The sequence below is a fragment of the Chenopodium album genome, chromosome 9 (genome assembly GCF_948465745.1).
Source record: "Chenopodium album chromosome 9, dcCheAlbu1.1, whole genome shotgun sequence".
Lineage (NCBI taxonomy): Eukaryota > Viridiplantae > Streptophyta > Magnoliopsida > Caryophyllales > Amaranthaceae > Chenopodium > Chenopodium album.
In genome coordinates, this window is record NC_137842.1 from 34,987,125 (window position 1) to 35,011,805 (window position 24,681).

At 41.8% G+C, this 24,681-nt stretch overlaps 1 protein-coding gene across 1 annotated transcript; it reads left to right on the forward strand.

The window, feature by feature from the left end:
* Positions 1–11,355: 11,355 nt before the first annotated feature.
* LOC145559724 (putative polyol transporter 4) lies at positions 11,356–14,037 on the forward strand. The gene is made up of 2 exons (XM_081621061.1): positions 11,356–11,560; positions 12,431–14,037. The coding sequence occupies exons 1-2, from the start codon at positions 11,356–11,358 to the stop codon at positions 13,786–13,788; spliced, it is 1,563 nt and encodes a 520-aa protein (XP_081477187.1). The 3' UTR covers positions 13,789–14,037.
* The last annotated feature ends 10,644 nt before the right edge of the window (positions 14,038–24,681 follow it).

Genomic DNA, 24,681 nt, shown 5'->3' on the forward strand with positions numbered 1-24,681 from the left:
GCAGCCGCAATATATGATGACCTTGGACAAGGTCTCCAAGTTCGATGGCTGGAAACACAGGTTCTACCTGATGTCAGCCCCATCCAGACGGGAAAACTATGAATTCCGTCTGTACAATAAAAAGCCTGATTTGTTGGGCAGGAAGTGCGCTCTTCCCCGGATCCTAGAGGACAACTTTGACAAAATAATTGAGGCAGACTTTTTCGGCCTCACAGACGCAACTCTGTCAACCGGGGAAACAATAAAAGTCCCTAAGAACTGGATTCCCAAGAGCGCCTGGTTCAGGGATGAATGTTTCTTAGCCGCCTGCGGGCTAGGGCACATGTTTAATAAACGTATGCACCTGAGTTCATACCGTTTGTAGTATTTTTCTATCGATATTGATTTATGATGTTGACCAATTTCTTTCTTTTTGCAGAAGAAGCATTGAACATGCTGCAGACGGAGAAAACCCCGAAGCGGTCTTCTGCGGCCATCCGCAAAGAGCTTGCGGAGAAAGCTGCGACCGAGCTCAGGGCCAAGGTATTGAGTGCCTGACCCTTTCTTAAGTTTATTCTATAAACTGTCTTGCCCGGATACTAACCTTGACTTGTTTATTTTCACAGGGGGGAGAAGTTGGGAAATCGTTTGAGCAGAACCTCAAACGGGCTAGAGAGGAGGCCCCAGTCGTTCTTAACAAGATAAAAAAAGTCCGCCTCTGCGTCAACTCCTGGCGCCTCGGCCGGGGCTAAGACGATGCGGATAGCGGGGCGACTCGAGAAGGTAGGCGGCAGCCTGTGCCTTGATCTTGTCAACCCCTCAGCAGCCGCGGGGTTCACCACGCCTGCAAGCGTTTCCCGCTTGGCCGTCTCTGAAGGTAAGAACCCTTTTGAATCCCCGCTTGAGCTGGGGTGGCCTTTACGGGTGAAATCCCACTCCCAACAGACGTCATCCTCAAACGGTCGGCAACAGATAGGTGCTGCCTTAGTTTCGCACTCATCACGTATTGATTGTGGTGCAGATCAATCTCCCCGCTGGCCAGACGTCTAGAAGCACGCCAAGGCCATGTTGGATGCCGTCCGGAAGAGGGATAAGGACAATATCCCTGGGATAGAGACGTTCAATCTTGAACGCATTCTATCTCTTCTGGCTGAGGTAAGAAACTTGTCAATTCAATGTTATTTTTTCCAAGTGTTTTACCCCGCCTGCAATTCTTATACCGCCTGCTTTTTTGCAAGCCATGCTGCGGGTGGACGGGATCAAACGTCCTTATTCCCGCAAACGAGAAAAGGTAAAAAGGGCCAAGAAGTCCGCCATAGACGCTGATAATGTTGCTTTCCACTCAACTATCGTAAATGAACTTGAAACTAAAGCAATAATTATGACACAGGCGTCTAAAATCCAGCAGCTGGAGCTAGATCTGAAGGCGGCCGACCAGCGAGTAACGGATGCTGAGACGACCAAGAAGGGGGCGGAGGAGGCCTAGAAGAAAGCAGACGAGAGCGCCAAACAGGCTGAAGAGGCGCTCAAGAAGACCCAGGCGGACCTTGGCAAACTGAAATCCAAGGTTGAGATGCTGGAGAAGGATGCCGCTCAAGCTCAGAAAAACTTTGCAGCAACCCTGGAGGCGGAGCAAAATCGCCTTGTTGCTGAGAGTGATGCTGACAACGACGCCCGTATGAAGATTGCTTGGGCTGCCTTGTATCCAGACGCTGATTATAGCATCTGGGCAATGGCGCACAGCTATGCCGAGTACGTGGTGTACTTGAGAGAGCAAGGCGAGCCAGAGCCTGCCTCCTTTGAAGCATGGCTCAGCAACAATGAGCCGTCCGCGCCTGAGCTTCCTGGTCCTGGTGAAGCGCGGGAAATTCCCTCAGACAATGAGGAGAAGGGAGAGGACCAGGAGGCTCCGTCTGTAGGCCAGAAGTGACCCTTCAGCGGCAGTATGCCAATCTTTGCTTACCTTTAATTTTCTTTTCATTCAGCGGTTGTATGCCAAAACTTACTGTTTCCGGCCTGCGTGCCGAGTATCCTTGTATTTACCGGCTGTGGAGCCGGGTTAATTAACAATTACTTTCTCCCGGACGGGGTCCGGTTAACATTTTATCCATTGCAACCGTTTGGTTGAATGGACTTTTATGAAATGCACCGACTAAGTCGGTTTTGATCATTTTGCATTTGAATTTTTAATTTTTGCCCATCTTATGAAAAGCGTGTGGCGATTTCTTGCCTAACTAGTTAATAGTCTGGCTGTCCTTGCCCCTGGACGGCTGTGTGATTGGTTTCAATTGGAGCTGGTTGATTGACTTGAAAACGTCTGATGCTGCAAAGAGCATGATATGTTTGTAAGTCAATCAATCACAGTAGTGATTGCCCCAAACCAAGTGCACAGCCGTACACCCACAGGCGTTTCGGTCACTACCCAGATGGGTTACGCCCGTCTTGGTAGAGATTTCATAGCCATTGAACTCTTGCCCCAATTGGGATGAGGTGCAATTTTTGGAATGGATAACCTAAGTGAGAACTTCAGCCGGTGACCGACTGATGCCTATGGGCATCCGGTATTTAGGGACTTATTCGTTCTTCGTAGGTTATTTTGGTCAGACGGCTATGAGTTGACCAATTTGGTCGTTCAATTTTTGTCGTCTGCATGGATACGTAGAACCGACAGATAATCTGTTCTCTGCGACGATTGCACCCGGAGGGGTGTCGCCGGACGCCTTTGTCCATGTTGGAACAGGCGATTTTTTAAAAAGAGCAACCATCCGGCCATTTTAGCCTCTGGTCTTGTTTGAGACCGGTTGTGTAGCCACTAAACGTTTTTGTGCTTAGTTTCTTAATCAGTGTTGAATTTAAACTAAGTATCGAACTTGGTTTTTTAAGCAAACGAGTCTGTCTGGGTATTACCCAGACGGACGGGCAAATACTTGATCATGCTAAGTATCAAACTTAGTTAGATAAATGGAGAATCCGTCTGAGTATTACCCAAGCGGATAGTCAAGCAGTTGAATAAACAAAGTATCCAACTTAAATTGGAGAATCCGTCTGAGTATTACCCAGGCGGATAGTCAAGCAGTTGAATAAACAAAGTATCCAACTTAAATAAACAAGGGATCCGAGCATTACCCAGGCGGATAAACAAATGTAACCTTCACTAAGTATCGAACTTAGTTAGGTAGATGGGGAATCCGCCTGGATATTACCCGGATGGATAATCAAACAATAACTCAATTTTGCAAACAAAGACTGAATCTTCAATAATTGACTCATTGTTTACAAAAAGTTACATTCTCAGAAGTAGTACTTTTTTAGATTGTCTACATTCCAAGTTCTAGGCAGGCGCCTGCCGTCTGGGGTTTCCAGGCGGTAGGTGCCGTCCCTTACTTCTTCATAGATCCGGTAGGGACCTTCCCAATTTGGTGTTAGCTTTCCCAACTCATTGGCCCTACCGGTTGCCTCCATTTTTCGTAACACTAAGTCGTCAACTTTCAAAGGACGCTTGTGTACTTTTTTGTTGTAGGCTCTAGTCATTCTCAGACGGTAAATCTCATGACGCAAGGCGGCATTGCCCCGGCGCTCTGGGAGTGAATCCAATGCCAGGCGCATTGCTTCCCAATTTGCCTCTTCATCATACAGCATGACTCTGAGAGTCGGCTCGTAGTGTTCGATGGGCAAGACGGCTTCAGCACCGTAAACCATGAGAAATGGGGTTTCACCGGTTGCCCCTTTCGCTGTTGTCCGGATGGCCCATAGGACATGGATTAATTCTTCTGCCCATAAGCCACCGGCTCTTTCTATTTTCTTTTTAATGCCGTATGAGAGATGAGTTTGTTAAAAGCTTCAACTTGGCCGTTTTCTTGGGGCCGGCCAACAGATGCAAAACAACTTGAGATCCCCTGATCTCCCAACCAAGTTTTTAGCTGAGGCGTCTCAAACTGAGGACCATTATCAAACACCATAGACATGGGTACCCCGTACCGGGTGATAACATTCTTCCAGATGAAGGAAATGACGTCTGAGGTCTTGATGTTTTTAACCGCCTCAGCCTCAACCCACTTGGTGAAATAATCCACAGCCACTAAGATATAACGCTTTTTGCCTGGAGCAGGCGTGTAGGGACCTAGAATGTCCATACCCCACTTTGCAAACGGGATTGGACTGTGGATGGCCGTCAGATCAGTAGCCGGTCGATGAATAAGTTTTCCAAACTTTTGGCACTTGTCACATTTTTTCACCAATTCCTTGGCGCCTGCCTCAAGAGTGGGCCAAAAGTAATGTCGTCTGGCTCTGACGGCTAGGGACCTGCCGCCTATGTGGGAGGCGCAGAATCCCGAGTGCAAGTCTTCGAGAACTTCTTTCCCTTTTTCTGGGGTGACACACTTCAACAAAGGCTTCAGAAACCCCGCCTTGAAGAGTTCTCCATTTTTCAACTCGAAGCTTGCAGCTCGCTTCTTCAGGACGGCTGCTTCCTGTGGCGAATCAGGAAGTGTGCCGTCTGAGAGATAAGCCCAGATGCCATCCATTCAGGTAGAGCTTCGGTCCAAAACTCCAATGGGATCTTCATTGATGCTTCTCTTTTCCCGAACTTCCCAAAAGACAGACCGAGGCGTATCATGGAAGGCGGAAGATGCCAGTTTTGACAACGCATCTGCCTGGTTATTTTCAGACCTAGGCACTTGGTTCAGCCGGAATTCCTCAAGTGCCCCGGCCTCCTCTTTGACTGACTGAAGATATTTTATCATAGCCAGATGGGTAGCCTCATAACTTCCCTCATACTGGCTAACAACTAATTGAGAATCAGAGTAGGCGTCAATTTTCATGGCCCCCGCCGCCTTACACATACGCATGCTGGCTAGCAGGGCTTCATATTCCGCCTCAGTGTTAGAGGCCTGAAACTTGAAGCGTAGTGCATACTCAAATCTGTCTCCTTCAGGAGACTCATAAATTACGCCTGCACCACAGCCGTTCTTTGTAGAGCTCCCGTCTACATACACTTCCCAAACCAGATCAAGATTATCCGGAGCCACCGGACGAGTCATTTCTACAATGAAGTCGGCAAACGCCTGACCCTTCACTGCCTTTCTTGGTTCGTAAGTGATTTCAAGACTTTGCATTTCAATAGCCCATTTCAACATTCTCCCGGATGAGTCCAAGGTAGACATTGGCCGCTTGAGTGGCTGGTCCGTGTAGATCACCACCGGATGTGCCAAAAAGTAAGGCTTTAATTTTTTAAATGCCATATACAAAGCAAGACCAAATTTTTCAACCATGGGGTACCGGAGTTCAGCATTTTTAAGAACATGGCTAATGAAGTAAAGCGGGAGCTGCACGCCGTCTCGCTCAGCAAGGAGAACGGCACTGAGGGCATGGTCTGAGACGGCTAAGTACATGTATAACGTCTCCCTAGGCAAAGGACTGACCAACCTAGGCAGAGAGTGTAAATGCTCTTTCAGCCTCTGGAACGCCGTCTCAGCATCATCCCCCCATTCAAATCTGGTCTTCTTCCTGATTGCTTGGAAGAAGTAGAGGCATTTGTCACCTGACCGGCTGAGGAATCTTCCCAAGGCGGCCAGGCAACCGGTGAGTCTCTGGACTTCCTTGACAGAACGGGGTGACTTCATGTCAATCACCGCCTGTATCTTTTCAGGGTTAGCCTCTATCCCCCTTTGATCAATCAGGAATCCGAGAAACTTCCCAGACTCAACACCAAAGACGCATTTCTTAGGATTTAACATAACCTTATGTCGCCTGAGTGTGGTGAAGGTTTCTCAGAGATCAGCAAGGTGATCCGCCTGCTGCTTGGATTTGACTATCATGTCATCAATGTACGCCTCCACATTCCTCCCAATCTGATTAACAAAGACCGTATTAATCATCCGTTGGAAGGTGGCAGGCGCATTTTTCAAGCCAAACGACATCACAGTATAACAGAATAACCCCTGATCAGTGACGAAGGCCGTCTTCTCTTGATCTTTTTTCCACAGGGGTATCTGATGGAAGCCGGAATAGGCATCCATAAAACTCATCAAGGCGTGGCCGGCTGTAGAGTCGACCAGACTGTCGATCTTTGGAAGCGGATAACTGTCCTTTGGACACGCCTTGTTAAGATCTGTGTAATCAACACACATGCGCCAGGTCCCATTCGGTTTCTTAACAAGGACCACATTGGCCACCCAGTCGGGAAAGTTACAAGGCCGAATGAACCTGGCGTCTAGCAGCTTTTTGACTTCGGCAGCTGCCGCCTGACTTCTTTCCTCGCCGTGATTTCTTTTCTTTTGCCGGATGGGCTTCTTTTTGGGGTCCACAGCGAGCTTGTGGACAGCAAGATCCGGGCTGACGCCTGGCATCTCTTCCACTTCAAAGGCAAAAATGTCTTTGAATTCTTTCAGCAGAAGGTGCAAGCTTGCACCCAAGGTAGCATGAGCAACCGTCCCAACCTTAACAGTTCGTTTTGGACGGTTGTCATCTAGAACGAGATCAATGCTTTCGCCAGCCGGTTGGGGACGGAGCTCATCTGACCGTTCACCGGTCAGTGATTGCTATTTTTTCTCTTTCTTCACCTCCACCAGTAGAGGTGCCTTTCTTTTTTTCCCAGCTGCTGGTAGGGCGGGAGCTGGGTCGGCATCCTTGACATTGTCAAGGTCTATTGGTTCCTGACCGCCTGGGGCCACGGTATCTCGAACGGCCGAGAGATAGCACTCTCGGGCCGTCTTTTGATCCCCATTCAAGGAACCAACAGAGCCGTCATCCCTCTCATACTTGATGAGCATGAGGGACGGGATGATTACCGCCTTGGCTACGTTGAGGGTTGGCCTGCCAAGAATGATGTTATAGGCGGTCAACTCCTCAACGACCAAGAATCTGACGACAATGTGTCGTCCCTGGCCTTTCTCCCCCAGCTGGATGGGTAAGTCAATTCTCCCGGCTGGGTAGACCATCCCACCCCCAAAACCAACCAAGGGGTGGGTGACCGGATGCATGCTGCTGACATTGTATTTCAGCTTTTGCAGGCACCGGAGGCTGATGGTGTCTGATGAGCTGCCGGTGTGTATAAGGATCCGTCTAACCAGCTGGTTGGCAACCTTACATTCAATGACCACCGGGTCATCATGCGGGCGGCGGACGCTGCCCCTGTCCTTCTCAATGATCAGGACGTCTGGGAAGGAGGAGCTGGCTTCCGCCTGCTCATCATCATCTTTGTCCATCTTTCGAAGATGGCTCTTGGTGCCCCGGATGGTAGGGCCACCACATGAGAACCCGCCTGCTATAGTGTAGACCGGCTCCTTGTCGGTATCCGAACTACTAGCAGGCTGGGGGGTAGTCTTGGAGGACTGACCCTTGTTTTTCTTTTTTGCCCCGGCTGGGGACTTAAAAATGTAGGACTTCAATAGCCCTATGTCAGCCAGACGGTCCAACGCACGCTGAAGACTGAAGCAGTCGTTGGTGTCATGGCCAACTTCCTCATGGAACTGACAGAATTTATTCTTGTTCCGTGACTGGACAGAACTCTTCCTAGGATTCGGCTTCTCAATGGACAGCCGGTCCTTTACCTCCATGAGGATGGAGTTGGAGTCTTTGTTAAACTCGTACTTGGGGACGTACGGTTTAAACTCTTTCTTTTTCTTCTGGGACGGCTGGCCAGAGTCAGTAACCGCCCAGACTTCTTTTCTTTTCTTGCTCTCTTCTTTGTTTTTGGCCGGCTGCTGTCTTTCTGCTTGTCGGACTTTTTGGAGTCCGACTGGCTACCAGGCGAGCAGAGGTCGGTAGCTTGGATGTAGCTCTCCGCCTCCCTGAGGGCCGCCTGTAAGGTGAAAGCCCCTTTTATGACGAGGTCGAACTTAAAGGTCGACCCGTCTCTCAGACCCTTAAAAAAGTCTGTAAAAGCTACCTCGTCAGACAGTCCTTGAATCTGGATTCTTATCAGATTGAACCGCCTGACATATGAGCGCAACCCTTCTCTCTCTCCCTGCTTAACAGTGCTCAAATCAAGGCTCGTTTTCTTAGCAGGGATGTTCATTGAGAAGTTGGAAGCAAACAGGAAGGCGAGCTTCCTGAAGCTATCGATGGATCCGGCTGGCAGATTGCCAAACCATTGTTGGGCAATGCCCTTCAATGTAGCCGGGAAACACCGACACCACGTGACATCATCCAACCCCTGCAGATACATGAGGTTGGTGTACGCCATGAGGTGGTCTTCCGGGTTGGAGGTACCGTCATAGGTACCAACCAACACATTCTTAACCTTGGCCGGCTGAGCCGCCTCGGTTATCTCCCGAGTGAACGCTGAAGGTTGTTCACCCAGGCGCAGCAGGCGAAGCTGCCAGTCTAATGGTTGGACGTTTGGGTATGCCGCCTGACCCCCAAAGAAGGCCGGTTGCATGAAGTGAGGAGGATACTGCCCGTAGGCCTGAGTAGGCACATACGGGACAGCTCCGATCATATGAGGGCCAGTATGGACGGTATTACCGCCCGTCTGACTCTCATGAAAGGAAGATGCACTTCCTGCAGAAATGTTGTTGAAGCTGTCTGGGAAATTCGACGTTGAAGCCGACTCAGACAGCGATGGATTTCTCTTCCGATTGATGATTTCCCGGGCATCGAGGGTTGATTTTTTACTTCTCACCGGCTAGTGAGGCCGGCGAGGGTTATTTGTGTTCCCACCAGGAAGGAGAATCTTTGACCAATCAATGGTCCCGGCTGCCTTCTCCTTTGGGTGAGGAGTGGGCTGCCGGTTTCGGACTGACTTCCCCTTCTCTGGAGGAGTCTTCTTCGCCGCCTGGCCTTTACTTGGACCAGCCCGGCTCTTGGTGATCAGCTCTGTGATTTCACCCTTGAAACTCGTCATGAACCTCATGAGTTCGTCTCGGGTGACAGGGGCTGATCCTGCTGCCGTTTGGGTTGCCCCATCCGGCTGCCCAGTGGGCCTGCTCGGACCCGCCTAGGAGGCACCCCGCTCCAGAGTTTCCCTGGACCGGATGTGCTTGACTCTGAGAGAGCCGTCTTCGGCTGTGGAGGTTTCGACCTGAGGATCCTCATCCTCCTCATGGTCTGTAAAGACTTCTAGGTCTTCGCCCAGACGGTTAGGAGGTTGTACAGACTCTTGAACCATCTTCGAGGTACTCTCCCCACAGACGGCGCCAAATGTTTTGGGTGTTTTTGTCCCTCGGGAGAGTTACGTCACGAAGTATGGTCTGGCCGGTCTGTACCTGCAAAATAACGGAGACTCCGGGTGGTTGGAGCTCCGCCTCCAACGGTAAAGTTAGTAACTTGAAACGGAATAAAGAGTACGGAAATTTAGGTGGGGATCTGCTTGGATTCCAAGCTCAGGTGTTTCTCTGATGTAAGAGAAAGCAGGTGTAATAAATGGTAAAAACGTGCCCTCAAAAAGAGGGACATCTCCCTATTTATAGGGTAATTGGGAATTGTGCCCCTGATTAGGTCACTGAACCCTAATCATTGGTGGGCTGCGCCGTTTTGCGGCATTCTCGGGATTTGGGCCTGAAGGCCACCTTTTTCCTTGATTTCTGGAATGACACGTGTCGAGCAGGGATTGGTCCATTTTGGACCAATTTGGGGCTGACACGTGTCACCCTATGATTGGGCCACGTGGCAGGGTGAAATTACCCTAAACAACGACAAATAGAATAAAATAAATAAAATAAAAATAAATAAAATGAAATAGAAAATAAGAGACATAAAACTAAACTAATAAAAAATAAAACAAAAACTATACAAGCAAATAAAGTAAAATAAAATACGAAAATAAACTAAAGCTAATAAAATAAAGAAAATAAACTAAAATGCTCCAAAATTACCAAAATAAACTAGAAACTTTATTAAAGAGAAAACAAGAGAATAAAAGGAAAATAAGGGAAAATAAACACGGAAAAGACTGTAAAACTACTCCTTAGGAGTGACATTCTCATCATGCGGCGCAGCAATAATAGTTAAGGTTTTATTCTTAGAAATTATTGTTAATATGGTAAGTAGGTTAGTGCACGAAATTTATTAGAAACGTGATAAGTTTGCTTGGTAAATAAAATAAATATGGAAAATAATAAAAGATAGATTTTAGGAAAAGATTTTCTAAAAAGATTATTTTTCTCTAAAGTCAGTTTATTAAGAAAGATAAGTTTTCTTAATAAATATTTTTTATACTTATTTTCGGAAAAGATTTTATTTCACTTGATTTACTAAATCCGTGTTTAAAAGATAAGTCAAGTTAACATATTTATCTTTTTAGAAAACCTACCTTCTATACAAGTGTTACTTGTATAAATAGTAGAGAGCAAAAATGTTTTAGGTTTTTGTGAGTTTATGCGTGGAGAAATCATAGTGCTTTAACTGAGTAAGTTTACCAAGCTTTTAACTTATCATATTAGTTTCGGATTTCGTGCATTGCTTACCTATCATAATAGGCGTCCTATATTTGTATTGGTTGGGTTATTTGGGTGATATTTATAGTTTGTGTTGCATACAGTTTTGTGTGAGCTTCTTGGTGAGGTCGTGAGTTTTGTACTGGGGTGGTACGAGTGTTTTGTACTTTGGTAGTACGAGTAGTACTTTGGTGGTATGAGTGAATCTAAGTGTGGTGCTTAGATTGGGTAGGATAGGGTCCTATCAAGTAACAAGTCCAGTGAGGAACTTGTGAAATAAAGGTCTGTGTCTAATAGGTTGTAACTTGGTGTTTGCCCTATTATAGTGAAGTGTTTTGTGTTTGAAATCTCTAAGGTAGGGTCGAGGTTTTACTTCCAGTTGGGGCCTGGAAGGTTTCCTCATAAAATCTGTGTGTTTGCTTAAGTTCCTATACGCATTGTTTATTTATCCGCAAAAAGTAGTCATTGGGAACTCTATACAATTCACTCCCCCTCTTGTATTAATCGTCTCAACTAACAATGTCTAACATGGCAAGTTACAATAGTGGTTTAATATCTATGGAAGTATGTGCATGCATATGGTTACCAGTCATATTACTCTATTGACCTAAATAAAATAATTCAAAAACTGCAACTGGTTCTATTTCTTATAAAACTATTCTCATTATTATTTTATATCTATCCAGGTTGTATCCATTTTCAATGACTTCCATAAACTCCTATCTTTTAGAAATGTCTTTAAAATTATTACTGCATCTTTCATCAGCAGTTGCAGGCATATTACATGGATTATTTTTAAATATACCTATTTAGTTCCTACAACAAAACTAATAAAAAATGATATTAACACAGAAAATAAAAAAATTGTTCATCTAAAATATCTTACACAAAACAGAGCTGCTACCAAAAGGAATATCCTAAAGCTTTGTGATTGCATCGTGTTCAGCTTTGCCAACCCCTGCACTTCAGAAGGCAATTGCTGAGCCTGCTGAAAGGAGATATGGGGTTGGACAAGGAAAATTCAGAAATGTCTAACATTGATCTGGGAAGTAAGAACAAGTACAAAAGGATGGATGCTGAAGTTGGAGTGCCTGATAGTGATTCTTCAAGCAACTATCAGGAGAAGGATATCACACAGAGTACCAGAAATTATGTTATGGCTTGTGCGTTGTTTGCATCTGTCAACTCCATTCTCCTTGGCTACGGTATGTAACCTTTGCTGATGTTTGACTTGAATGATTCAATTATATTGTAATTGAGATTTGGATTGTTTTTGGTATGGCTGTTGGACATATCGGGATCCTGGTTATGCAAACACAGCAATCTAGTAATCAAATATGAATGTTCTGAGTTTACAATATTTTAATATATTTTATTGCAAATTTTATTTGTAAATAATCCCTGTCCTAAGCTTCTAAACACTCAATTGCAAATTAGATTACGGTGGTGGTGACCACAGCAGACTAATTAATTACTGTAAACTGAAACAATTCATGGTCCTTCATCTTGATTTGGATCTTATTATTGATAACAGATAGAAATGAAAAGACACAATATCCGTGATTTTGTATAAGATTCAAGTGATCAACTGGTTTAAATTTTCAAGAACAATTTATTTGACCACAGCAGACTAATTAATTACTGTAAACTGAAACAATTCATGGTCCTTCATCTTGATTTGGATCTTATTATTGATAACAGATAGAAATGAAAAGACACGATATCCATGATTTTGTATAAGATTCAAGTGATCAACTGGTTTAAATTTTCAAGAACAATTTATTTAGATTCGATAATATAACATCTGCCAGTGTTTTTGTTCTGGAATAAGCTGAATAGGTTTCTGGCCTGGAACATCTTTTCTTTTCACCGAATCTGGAATGTTTAAATATTATCAGAGTAATATCACGCTTTAAACGTAATATAAATCAACAAACTTATATTAGTGCAAAAAAACAGGTTGGACTTTCCCTAAAATCATGTCTGGAAAATGGCAGTAATTTATTTTTTGGACCGTTTTTAGTTTTTCTGTCTGTAATTGAAGTCATATCAACTGAGGCTCTTTGTTTATGCAGATGTTGGTGTGATGAGCGGAGCAATCATATTTATCCAGGAGGACTTGAAGATAACTGAGGTGCAGCAAGAAGTACTAGTCGGATGTTTAAGCATTGTTTCCCTGATTGGTAGCCTTGCAGGAGGAAGAACATCAGATGCTATCGGAAGGAAATGGACGATGGCTATAGGAGCAATCATATTTCAATTAGGAGGTTTAATAATGACAATTGCTTATTCCTTCCGAATTCTAATGGTTGGAAGGCTTCTATCAGGAATTGGTATTGGGTTTGGAGCAACCATCATGGGTGTTTACATAGCTGAGATATCACCTGCTATTTCAAGAGGATTTCTCACAACATTTCCTGAGATCTGCATTAACATCGGAATTCTTCTCGGTTATGTCTCAAATTATGCATTTTCCGGTCTACCTGCAAATATTAACTGGAGGGTAATGCTTGCTTTAGGGATTCTTCCTTCTGTAATAATAGGCTTTGCACTCTTTGTAATCCCAGAATCACCACGGTGGCTTGTTCTTCAGAATAGAGTTGATGAAGCAAGAACAATTTTAATGAACACTATAGGCGATGAAAAGGAAGTGGCGGATAGACTTGATGACATCCTACAAACTGCAAGCAAAGCAAAATCCATGAACCTTGAGGAGAAAGCTGTTTGGCGTGAAATTGTAAGGCCTAGTCCAGCAGTTTATAAAATGCTTGCTGCAGGTGTTGGATTACAATGTTTCCAGCAAATTACAGGAATAGATGCTTTAGTTTATTACAGTCCAACAATTCTTAAGACAGCCGGGATTGAGGGTAACTCTCAGTTGTTAGCAGCAACAGTTGCTGTAGGAGTTACTAAAACAGCTGCTATACTAGTTGCTCTTTTCTTAATTGACAGAGTGGGTAGGAAGCCGTTATTGTACATGAGCACAATTGGGATAACGGTTTGCTTGTTCTGTATAACACTTAGTTTGCCATTCATGGGGAAAGGACCAGTTGGGATTGCATTGGCAATATTATTTATTTGTGGTGATGTAGCCTTCTTCTCTGTAGGGATAGGTCCGATATGCTGGGTTTTGACTTCGGAGATTTATCCCTTGCGGATACGAGCTCAAGCAGTTGCTGTTGGTTTTGCAGCTAACAGGGTTTGCAGTGGGCTTGTCAGCTTATCCTTCTTGTCTCTTTCCAGTGCTATTTCTGTGCCTGGAACTTTCTTCATCTTTTCTGCATTATCAGCAATCTCGGTTGTCTTTGTCCATAAGGTTATTCCAGAGACAAAAGGAAAGACACTTGAGGAAATCGAGTGTTTGTTCAATGAGAATGATAGATTGAAGGAGGGTCACGTAGAGCTTGCAGATACTGTGCGTTTAGTATCATAAACGATTGCTTCAACTTTTATCCATTGAAAGTGCGGTACTTAATTGTCTACAAGTGCACGTTCGAGTTCATCCCTTTGCAGAGGATTTGGTTTATATTGTTTTCATTTCCAAATATGCTTGTAGACAGGGATATTTTTGAAGTTATGAGTACTATTGGAGTATTGGGTTAAGATTTAGAAGGGTAACTTATTGTTTTTGGAAACATAGTGGAATAGAAACAATTACAGAAGGAAATAGTAATGATATTTGTAGGAGCAGTTTTGGACTTTTGGTCAATTGTGAAAAGAAATCACTTGTATATTTCATTAGTGGTATATTTCATTAGCAGTAATTTTTCGGTCCAGCAGGTCACATCATACGGCGCGGGTTACTTGAGTTTTTTTTTTTAGGGGTTACCTGAGTTTTTCACTGAGGGGTTACTCGATTTACTTGGTCAGGGGTTAATTGAGGGATTCAGACAGGGGTTACTCGAGGGGTTCACTCGATTAAGGGTTACTCAGTCAGGATAACTCGAGTCTTTCGGTTAGGCCGCATACAAAAAATTGTGACTCGACTAATACCTGACCAAGAAACTCGAGTAACCCCTGACCGAAAAACTCGAGTAACTCCTAACCGAGAAACTCAGGTAAACCCCGGAAACTCGAGTAACCCCTAATCGAAAAACTCAAATAACCCCGTAAAACTCAAGTAACCCCTGACCGAGAAACTCAAGTAACCCTTGACCAAAAAAACTCAAGTAACCCCTGCCGCATGGTACAATAAGCCACATATAAAAATTTGAGTTTCACTAGTTGATTCTCTTTGCAATAACTTAGAGACAGATAAAGACTTATGTACTCCTATTTCAAAATAATTGACAATTTGATATAATTCACTCTTTTGGCCATTTTAGAATAATTGACACACTTCTCTCATCTAATGGTTTTAAAATATTTTTACACACTTCCTTATTTGGATATGGTATGCCATTATTGAAATGTGTTTGTCTCACCTACGATGACTTACTTACTTTTCTCATTACGAGCTTGTTGGGATGGAGAGTAATGGAGGGAAGGGAAGGGGAGGGAAAGGAAGAGATGAGTTTTCCTCCATTTGGATAGCAAAAAAGAAGGTGAGGGAATTAGGAGGAAGAGAAATGGAAGGAAATTATTTCCTTCCACAATTAAGAAAAAAATCTTTCCAAATTAGAGAAGATTTGGAAGGAAAACTCTACTTCCTTCAACGTCTACCGTTTGACGCCTTCACCACAAGCCTCGTCAGCTTCTGCCGCCATGTCCACCACCCTTCACTGCCATATTCAATTTTAAGAAATTATGTTTTCTAAAATTGTTTTTTTAGTATAAAAATTTCAAATGTTAAAACTTGAGATACAAAATTTTTGGTTTTAATTTACAAAAGCAATTTTTCACGAAATCCGATTTTTATTTTCATCATCAAGTTTCGAAAAAGAATTTTGGTTCTTTATAAATTGATTTTCCGGGGAAAAAAAGGTTTTGATATAATCATATTAGGAAATACGAACTATATTTTTAGAAAATGTGTTCTTTTTCTAAATCCAGCATTCAGAAGATTTTGTTTTCATTTTCGAAAATCAATTTTCTAAAATTTTGGTTTTAATTTTCAAAAATCAATTTTCTGAAAATTTCGTTTTAGAAATTAACAGGAAATTGATTTCCATATTTTATTGAATTTGGAAATTTTATATTTAAAGCATTTATATTTTGAAATTTTGATATGTGAATTATCGATTTTGAAAAAAAAAACCTATTTATATTATCTCAAGAACAAAAAATTAATTCAGCCATGGGCAAACTTAACAAGAACAAGAAAAAGAAAATTCCCTCACTCTCTCTTCCTTCATTTTCTCCGTTTTCCAAAAAAGGGATTTTTTTTTCTTTCACCCCTCCCCTTCCTTCATCTTCCTTCGCCTCCATTTCCTTCTAAAAAAATTCTATCCAAACACAGCGTATATGTTCTTTTTCTTGCAAAATGAAATAATTTCACTAAATTCACTTTGAATTTGACATTAAAAAAAAAATTAGGCTGAAGACTAACCTCTTACGATCTAACAAAATTTATACTACTTAACTACCCTAATAAAAGTATAGGGGTTAATTAAGAGTTGAACCACTAGGAATAGTAATACATAGGTGCTCTCTAATGCCTAAGCTAGGTCGTCAGGTCGGAATGGATGGAGAAAACTAATACTAACCGACTAACATACACTACAAGAAAAAATATCAAAGAGGGCGACATAAATCAATCAAGGAGGGAGAGTTGTACTTTGCCTTGTTAGTTTCTATCAAGGAGGGCGAACTTATAATCACTCTTTTATTACAAAGCAAAGAGGGCGAAATTTACTTTCGTCTTTCTGTTTCAAAGCAAAGAGGGCCAATTTAATTTTTGTCCTCTATTTCAAAGCAAAGAGGACGAATTCCATTTTCACCGTCGTTAGTCAATAGGAAAGAGGGAGAATTCCATTTTTGCCCTCGTTAGTCAATAAATATTGAAATAAAATAAAACAAAGGTTTTTAAACGTTTTCTCTATCAAAACAAAAAGGCATAAAAAATTAAATGTTTTCTCTCTTAACTTATTCACCAGCAACAATGTATGAACCCTAATTCATCTCTCTGTTTCACACAAATTGCTACTCAAATTCTTCACTTCAAATAGACGTTCAGATTTCGCACATTGTTGCTCCAAATCATTGCTCAAAGTCGGTCAGATTGTAAGTAGTCGTTCAAGTATCTCCAAATTTTGATAAATTTTGGCTCAAGACTATGTTATTATGCTATTGATTTTGTAAGAATTTGTTGATTGTCGAAATCCCTGCTCTAAATTTGTTGAGTTTTTGTCAATTTGTTGATTTGTTTTTCAATTTGTTACCGCATGTTATTATTTCTCTAAATTTGTCAATTCTTTTGTCAATTTTTTTTTATTTTTTTGTCCATTTGTTCCAGCACGTTTGTAGTGCTCTAAATTTGTCAATTTGTTGATTCTGCAAGTTTCTGGAAGTTGTTATTTATGCAAGTAATGTCAGATAGATTATGGAGAAGCAAATAAGGATTATTTGGATTTTATCAGTTGTTTATCGAATCAATTGCTTAATCGGAAATTTCACCAAATGCCCCTGAGTTATTTTTTTTATTCATTATATACCCATGCAAATTTTTAAATTCACCGTATACACTTGAGTTTCACAAAAATGTCACCAAATGCCCTTAATGACTAACGATGGTTAATTCCGTTAGTCATTAAGGTTAATTATGCCACGTGGCATGCTGCAATTGGTTCTCTTTTAATTAATTAATCAATTAATTTAATTAATTACTTAATTATTATAAAAAAACAAAAAAAAAATTAAACCCACCCCTAGCCACCCCCTCCCCTACCAAACCAACCCCTTGCCAGCGGCCCGCCGGCGCCGGTGGTCCCCCTACCCCTAACCGGAACCGGCGCCGGTGGTCCCTATCCGCCGGCGAGGCCAGCCCGCCCACCCTCGACACACCCTCCCCTACCCCCTTACCCTACGACACCCGAAATCCTCCCTAAAAACCACTCCCCATCCTTCGAAAAACCCCCCTCCTTCGCGGTTGGCGTCCAAACCCCCTCCCCGGAGCCGACGAACCTTTTTCACCCTACCCCCCGCCATCCCCACCCCATTTCCACCCTAAACCGCCACCCAAAAACCCCTTAAACCTCCTAATCGAAAAAACCCCAAATTGAAATCTAGAGTTTTGATTTGGGTTTTTTTGTTGGTGGTTTAAGGGGGGAAGGGGTTGGGCATGGCGGGGGGTGGGGCGAAAAAGGTATGCCGCGTCGGGAAGGGGGTTTGGACGCCGACCGCGAAGGAGGGGGGGTTTTTCGAGGGATGGGAAGGGGTTTAAGGGAAGGGGAAACGGAGGGAGAGGGGATTGGGTTCGTCTGACAGGGGCTGGGGTTGTGGTGGGGCGTTGGGGTGGGGTGGGTCTTGGGTGGTGCGGTTTTTTTTTTTTTTTTTTTTTGTATTTTAAAAGTTTTTTTTAATAATTAATTAAATAATATTACAACCACCAATTAGAGGCTGCCACGTGGCATATTAGTCATTAATGTCTAACGGTATTAACCGCCGTTACTCTAATTTTTTTTATTCATACAAGGACGTGAGGTAACATCTTTTACATATCAATTCTGTTGGTTATTGCTCTAATTAAGAAAGATATTCCGTGTTTTGAATTCTCCATCCGTTTTTTAACATATAAATCAATTCTATATTTATTTTGGTGTTGCAAAAGATTCTTAATGAGTTTTTAATGCATTATTACTTCATCATGAAAGCATTATTACTGCATTCTCCTCTGAATGTCGCAGTCAACTATGAGATAAAAGGCTTTTTTATTTTTTAAAAATATGTAAGGATCAGACTTTTATTAATTAATCGAAATCAAGGTCTGCCAAGGCCAAAATACCTTGGGGAAACGAGTTAAGGAATACATGCTCCGATCCACTAGGGGGGATAATCTAGCAGCAAAGTGTGCAACGCTATTACCACGACGCTTGACATGGCTAAAATTAAAACTAACGAGGCTATTTCTAGCTTCAATAATATCTTCAAAGACATGATCAATTGGAGATCGACCAATCTGCCCCTGGTTCACAGCATTCACCACAAGAAGAGCATCCCCTTCCAGTTCTACCTTGCTGAAGTCGAGCTGTAGGGCTAAGAGCAGCCTCCATATTGCAGCCAGGGCTTTTGCAAGGTTCACTAGAAGCTCCCCTTCACATCTCTTCACTCCAACAGCAATGAGCTTCTGCTCTCCATCACGAATTACAGCCCCTAATCCCACTCCAACCCCTACTATAATCGCTGCATCTGTGTTCACCTTCACACCACCTTCCGCAGGAGGCTACCAGCTGCTTCTAGACGCCACAAAACCAGCCCGAACACACACCACAGTAGCATTATTTTTTTCCGTACTCACTTCCCAGCTGCAAGAAACCCAACACACCACTTAAAACGCATCTCCTTGGATTATTGAAGACCACAGAATTACGGTAAGACCACACAGCCCAAGCCATTGCAGAAAAAGTAAGCAACTTATTTTTACTGAGTTTGGTTCTCATCCATAAGAAAATTTCTTGAAAGGAAGACATAGGGACATCCATTAATATAGCACGGAAAAGATAATGGTCCCAAATGTGGCTTACATGTGTGCATTCAAAAATAGCATGACAGATTGATTCTCGAGCACTATGGCAAAGCTCGCATTCACTATTCTCTCTAACATGTCGATACCTCAATCTGTCCAAAGTTGCTAATGAAGCAGAACAGGCACGCCAAAGGAAGTGGCATAATTTTGGGGGACCATTCATTCCCTAAACAAGCTTCTAGACTTTTGTACCACTGTCCCCGAATTGCAGCTCCCACCCTCTTATATGGCGCAATCTACCCAGCCAATACCCCAATTTAATGAAATACATTCCATTATTTGTTGGACACCAAAATCTCTCATCCCCTAGAACTCTCTTACTAAGGGGGATCCCATAAATACGTCTCACATCTTTAGGGTAGAAGTGAGAATTAATCTTTGCCACATCCCATACCCCTGTATCCTTATCAATCAACTCAACCACCATAAGTTCATCAAGGCTATCTGTAGGGAATAATTTCAAGCCTTTAAAATCCCACTAGCTTGAACCCCACTGTGATCATACACTAAAGTACGGTGGCGTCCAAAAGGGAAGAAGATAGAGCAAAAGAGTCGCCAACAAGTTTTAGGAACTTGTAAACCGTTCACAGGATGAAGGTTACACCCCTTAACGATCCAAGAGATCGTCAACTCCATAAGGTCTAGAACCAAATAAAGGTTCGGGGATGAAGGTACAAATCCAACCTAAAAGAGATTGAACCTGCCCTAATAATAGGCCTCTACTTTATTCTGATCGTATTCATGTGCGCTTTTTAATTAACATGCAATCAATAGGATTAACCCTAAACCTGTTTATCTATGTTGGTTGAATATAATGCACAAATAAACTATTATTGGCGATCACTTGAAATTATAATCAAATTAACCCTAACAAGATTATTAATTATCTTATTAAGTGTGATTACAAGTATCAAATTCCCTTTAAACATGCAATAAAAGGCGTGATCAAGCAATAACAATAAATAATCAAGCAACATAATAAATAATAAATATAATAATAATAATAATAATCATAAATAAAGTAATCATCATCAAAATAATAATAATATTCATAATCATCATAAATTATAACAATTATAATCATAATCATGTTCATGTTAATATTAAAGCATAATAAAAATAGCAAGATCCTAGGCATGATACTAACAAGATTAATAACAAACCCTAGCATGTCACTAAGCAATAAAAATCAAATCTTTAGCCCTAACATGATGCTAACATGAATAAAAATTAGGAAGAACATAGGAAGCATCGCAACAATCATATTTAATATTAAAAATACCCTAGACATGATACTAGGAATATCATACAACAATATAAACATGATTTCTACATCATAATATCAATAAAAAAAACCATTAAAAGTACTTACTTTGATGCCTCGTACCTCTTTCTAATTACAAAATACACACGTTAGTAACTTCAAGGAAAATAATAAACAATACAATTAAATTAAATAATTGAAAGAGAGATTTGGGACCAAACCCTCAGAAATTAAACCTTTCACGTCTAGGGCGAAGGCAACTTCGAATATGGATAGGTGTATCTAGATCTTGTGAATGCGGAATTTTGTATGTGAAAAGAAAAGTAAGAATTAAGAGAGAATTAGAGAATGAATGAAAACTTGATTGTTGATGAGAAATCGTGAGAATTGGTGAATGATTAAGAGAGAATAAGTGATGAATGAATGAATGAATGTAGATGATAATTGATGATGAATGGTGAATGAAAACGGAGTTTTTAATACGATATTTATAAAGAAAATCAGCCAAAAAGATAAATTAAACAAAACAGAGTCTGACGCTCAGAAAACAGAGCTGGCGCCAGGCACCAACACTAGCGCCAGGCGCCAATGGCTAGCGCTAGGCGCCAGGCCTGGTTCCAGGTGCCAAGGCCTGGGGTTAGGCGCCAAGCCTGATACCAACGCGTTTTCGAAAATCCGATAAGTTTACCGTACTGGAGGATAAAATAATATAATTTCCTCGAAAATGCTATTTGATTTTGATTAAAACTCTGAAAAGTCAACAAAAGTCAATTTATCAATGCTAATTGAATTAGGAATGAAAAGAACCTTCTAGAAGAATCTAGAAGACTAAAACCATTCCTAATTGCATTAGGAATGATAAATCATATTAGGCCCTCCCCTAGATCATTGGGCCGTACATAAAGCTCAAACCGGGTCCAGTTTGGTAAATTGGCCATAACTTCCTCATTATTCATCGGAATTGGGCTTATAATATATCGTTGGAAAGGTCTTTGCAAGCCCCATCCAACTACACTACTATTGGACCCATATCATGGACCAACCAAACTGGATTGGCTGTTTTCTTAAAATAAGTTTTCAAAAACAGAGAGAAGAGAAAAGAAATAAAAACTTTCCGCAACACTAGACCTTTCCACACTTTCGTTTCATTCGATTATGATTCGACGTGAAAGGTACTCATCACTGGGTTTGGTTTTAGGGAGACACAAATGGGTGTCTACAGAAGCCCCCACTTTGACTGAGTTTGGAGAAACACAAGTTTCGAAAACAAAATTCAAAGTATTGATAGGGACAGAGAATGATTTAGAACGTTCTGCGATCCTAAACCACTCTTGTAACGCCGATACCTGCAAACTAACGTTAGTTAAACAGATAAAAGAGTTAAGAAACGCGTATCTTGCACCGTCGAGCACACGTCTCTGAAAGTAACCGATTGCTGCCGCTTTACTGTATCCTTGCTGTTTTGATGACCTTCTGCAAGCTAGAGAATGCCATCCCGCTTGAAAACCGCCACGCCTGTAACTGCTTCCAAATTAGAAGATTGCTTCTCCTGAAACGTTCCTCCTCCGCTATGATAGTATTCCACGTCCAAGGGAATACTATCGAAGATTGCTTCTCTTGAAACAATCCTCAGTTGTTTGTGAACCAATATGTCGGTGCTTTTGCTGTGATGACAATCCTCTTTTCTTTGGGAATAGTTGCCAACACAACTCTTGTATGACGTATGACAATCCGATTTAGGGAAAGTTGTCAATGCTTCGTAACAATCCATCCTTGGAAATGTTGCCACGATGAAGCGACAATCCGTATCTCGGAAAATTTTCCAAAATCCAATTTTTGGAAAAGTTGCCAATGCTTCGTAACAATCTTTCATAAGAACTTTGCTACGATCGACAATCCACATCTTGGAATATAACTCTTGAAAGCAATCAATCTTGGAAATTTGCCAACGCTATGCGACAATCCTTTTGGGAAAATATTGCCACTATTGACAATCCGCGTCTTGAAACATTTGCAAAAAAGAGTCGACCGATAATCCTCTTCGAGAAAATTTGCCACTTGCTGAAATGAATGATAATCCACGTTGAGGAACCTTTGCCGAAATTTATGATGAATAGAGACCTACAACAATCCTTTGGGAAATTTTGCCGTAGGGAACTAGGTGCATGACAATCCAATCTCGGAAAACTTGCCAACGAGCCGACGAATGTATGACAATCCAAACTTGGAAAAACTTGCCAAACAAAGGAGGAGCACGACAATCCACGCTTGGAAACTTTGCCAGAGATGACAATCCAATCTTGGAAAAATTGTCGTTGCATGACAATCCATTTTTGGAAATATTGTTAGTTAGGGATGACAATCCAATTTTTGGAAAACTTTGTCGTTTAATAAGAATGCGCGACAATCCATATTTGGAAACATTGTCGTTTGAGTGCTTGCTTTTGAACCGATGCTTTGGTGCTTGTAATGAGCCAATACTTAGGCGCTTAAGCTAAGTGAGACGATCTTTCGTCAAGTCGATCACTTAGACTGTAATCAAATCGACTACTCAATCATGTCAAATTTCTTATAGGGGCTAACTGGCGTACCAAGGAACCCGAAATCGCCGTATGAGGCCGAAATCACCTTTCTGAGAGGCTTCGAGCTCTATTGCTGCTGAGATATCTTTGGTGCCAGGCGCTGGAGTAGGGTCTTCCCTGTTCTGCTGCACCTGTATTTATTTTTTACTATAGAACTTTGTCAATGTTTTTAGCCATCTTAGGGTTGACCTAAGGTTTAGCGTTGCTTGACTCATCGACTTGACACGACTCAAAGTATAAACTTGACTCTCTATGATCGACTGACTCGAGGTTGACTCGACTCAAACTGTTTGACACATGTGTTAGACTCAAATCAAAGTGATATGACACAACATGACTCAATGTGAACATGACTCGTGCGACTCGAAAATGCAAAAAAGCAAAAAAGCAAAAATTATCTGTGATTTTTGTGGAGGGTACCGAATTTCTCCCGAAAAAGAAAGACGCGAAAAAAGAATCGAAGTTTTGAAGGTGCATGTTGAATGAGCTCAGTCAAATGTCATTTGATACTGTCTCTCAAGGTGCAAGGATTAATTCATCCTAGGCTGTCTCAATTGTTGACTCAATGATGAAAGCATTTGGGTAACTTAGGCACGGAGGCTAAGCACTTCATATTTCGATGCAATGATGATTATGATTGATGAGTGATGTTGATATGACAAGGCATGCTTCAGCGTTGTATTAAGATTTCATGACAAAGGGTTCCTAAGGGAAGTGTATTTGGTCATGTATCTGTGCAGTGTGTGATAGTGACACTAAAGCTAGGCCGCAAGGGCTAAGTGTGTGGAGAAATATATTTTAAAAGAGTCAAATGGTGGTGACTCTTAGGCTAGGTAAGCTAATGATATAAGAATCAAGCCCCCAAGTCTAGCTCTAAGTAAATAGGGATGAGCGTAGGGAATCCTTGATATGATCATGGTGCATGTGTGTGAATGTGAATATGAATGCATGTTTATTACGACCGCACCTCGATGTGAGGTTGCCTACGTATCCGTTAGGAATCAGGCCAAACGTAGCTCTAGCCAAACCTCGCACAAGTGTGTATACCTCAAAAAAGTCTTTTTAAGGGTTGTAACGTTGTTAGGCTAAAGGTTTGAAGAAGAAGGGGATAAAGGTTCAAGACCCTAGATAAGCCCCCAAGGTGTGCAACCTCGCTTTTGAATCTTTATATTTTTATGCTTGAGTTTCTACTCTTTTTTAGCTCTTTTTTTTTTATCTTTTGCTTTAGCATCTATTTTATTTTTATAAGCCTGGGCAATCTCGATTATACGGTCTATCACTCACTTGGCATTCATGTTTCTCAAGCACGGTACCGAGCACTCGATAAGAGACGCAATCTGAGACGTGTTCATATCAAAGATATTTTCGTATCAAAGACATTGGAACACTTGACCTTTTGTACACTTTTATTTATTTTTGCTTGCTTATTTTTGCTATTTATTTTGATATTTTGAAATCACTCAAGCTTTTTAGAATTGCACAAGTTGCACACCATCCCATCCCAAGGTTAGGTAGATGTAGGTTGAAAAAAGAAGGGTCTATCGTTAGACGAGGCTCAAAGTGGTTTATGAAGAAAGGATTGCATATTCGAAAGGTGAAAGGAGATATGATGTGGCTACAAGGGGTGCCTCAAATCATTGGTATACCTTGTGCTTAATTCGACACGGATTTTTTTATTTTTAATGCAATGCAATGTGATGATCATATGCAAGAAAATAAATGCTCATGTTATTAAAAGAAAATAAAGAATCTACGAAATTAATCTAAGGAAAGGAAAAGGTGCCTATGCTAGACTTATTGGGGAAAGGAAAAAAATGAAAAAGAAATAGAAAAAGAGGCCATGAAATCTTGTCGTTG

Coding starts and splice junctions, on each gene's coding strand:
- LOC145559724 (XM_081621061.1), top strand. CDS start 11,356: ATGGGGTTGGACAAGGAAAATTCAGAAATGTCTAACATTGATCTGGGA. Junction 11,561..12,430: donor CTCCATTCTCCTTGGCTACG/GTATGTAACCTT, acceptor TTGTTTATGCAG/ATGTTGGTGTGATGAGCGGA.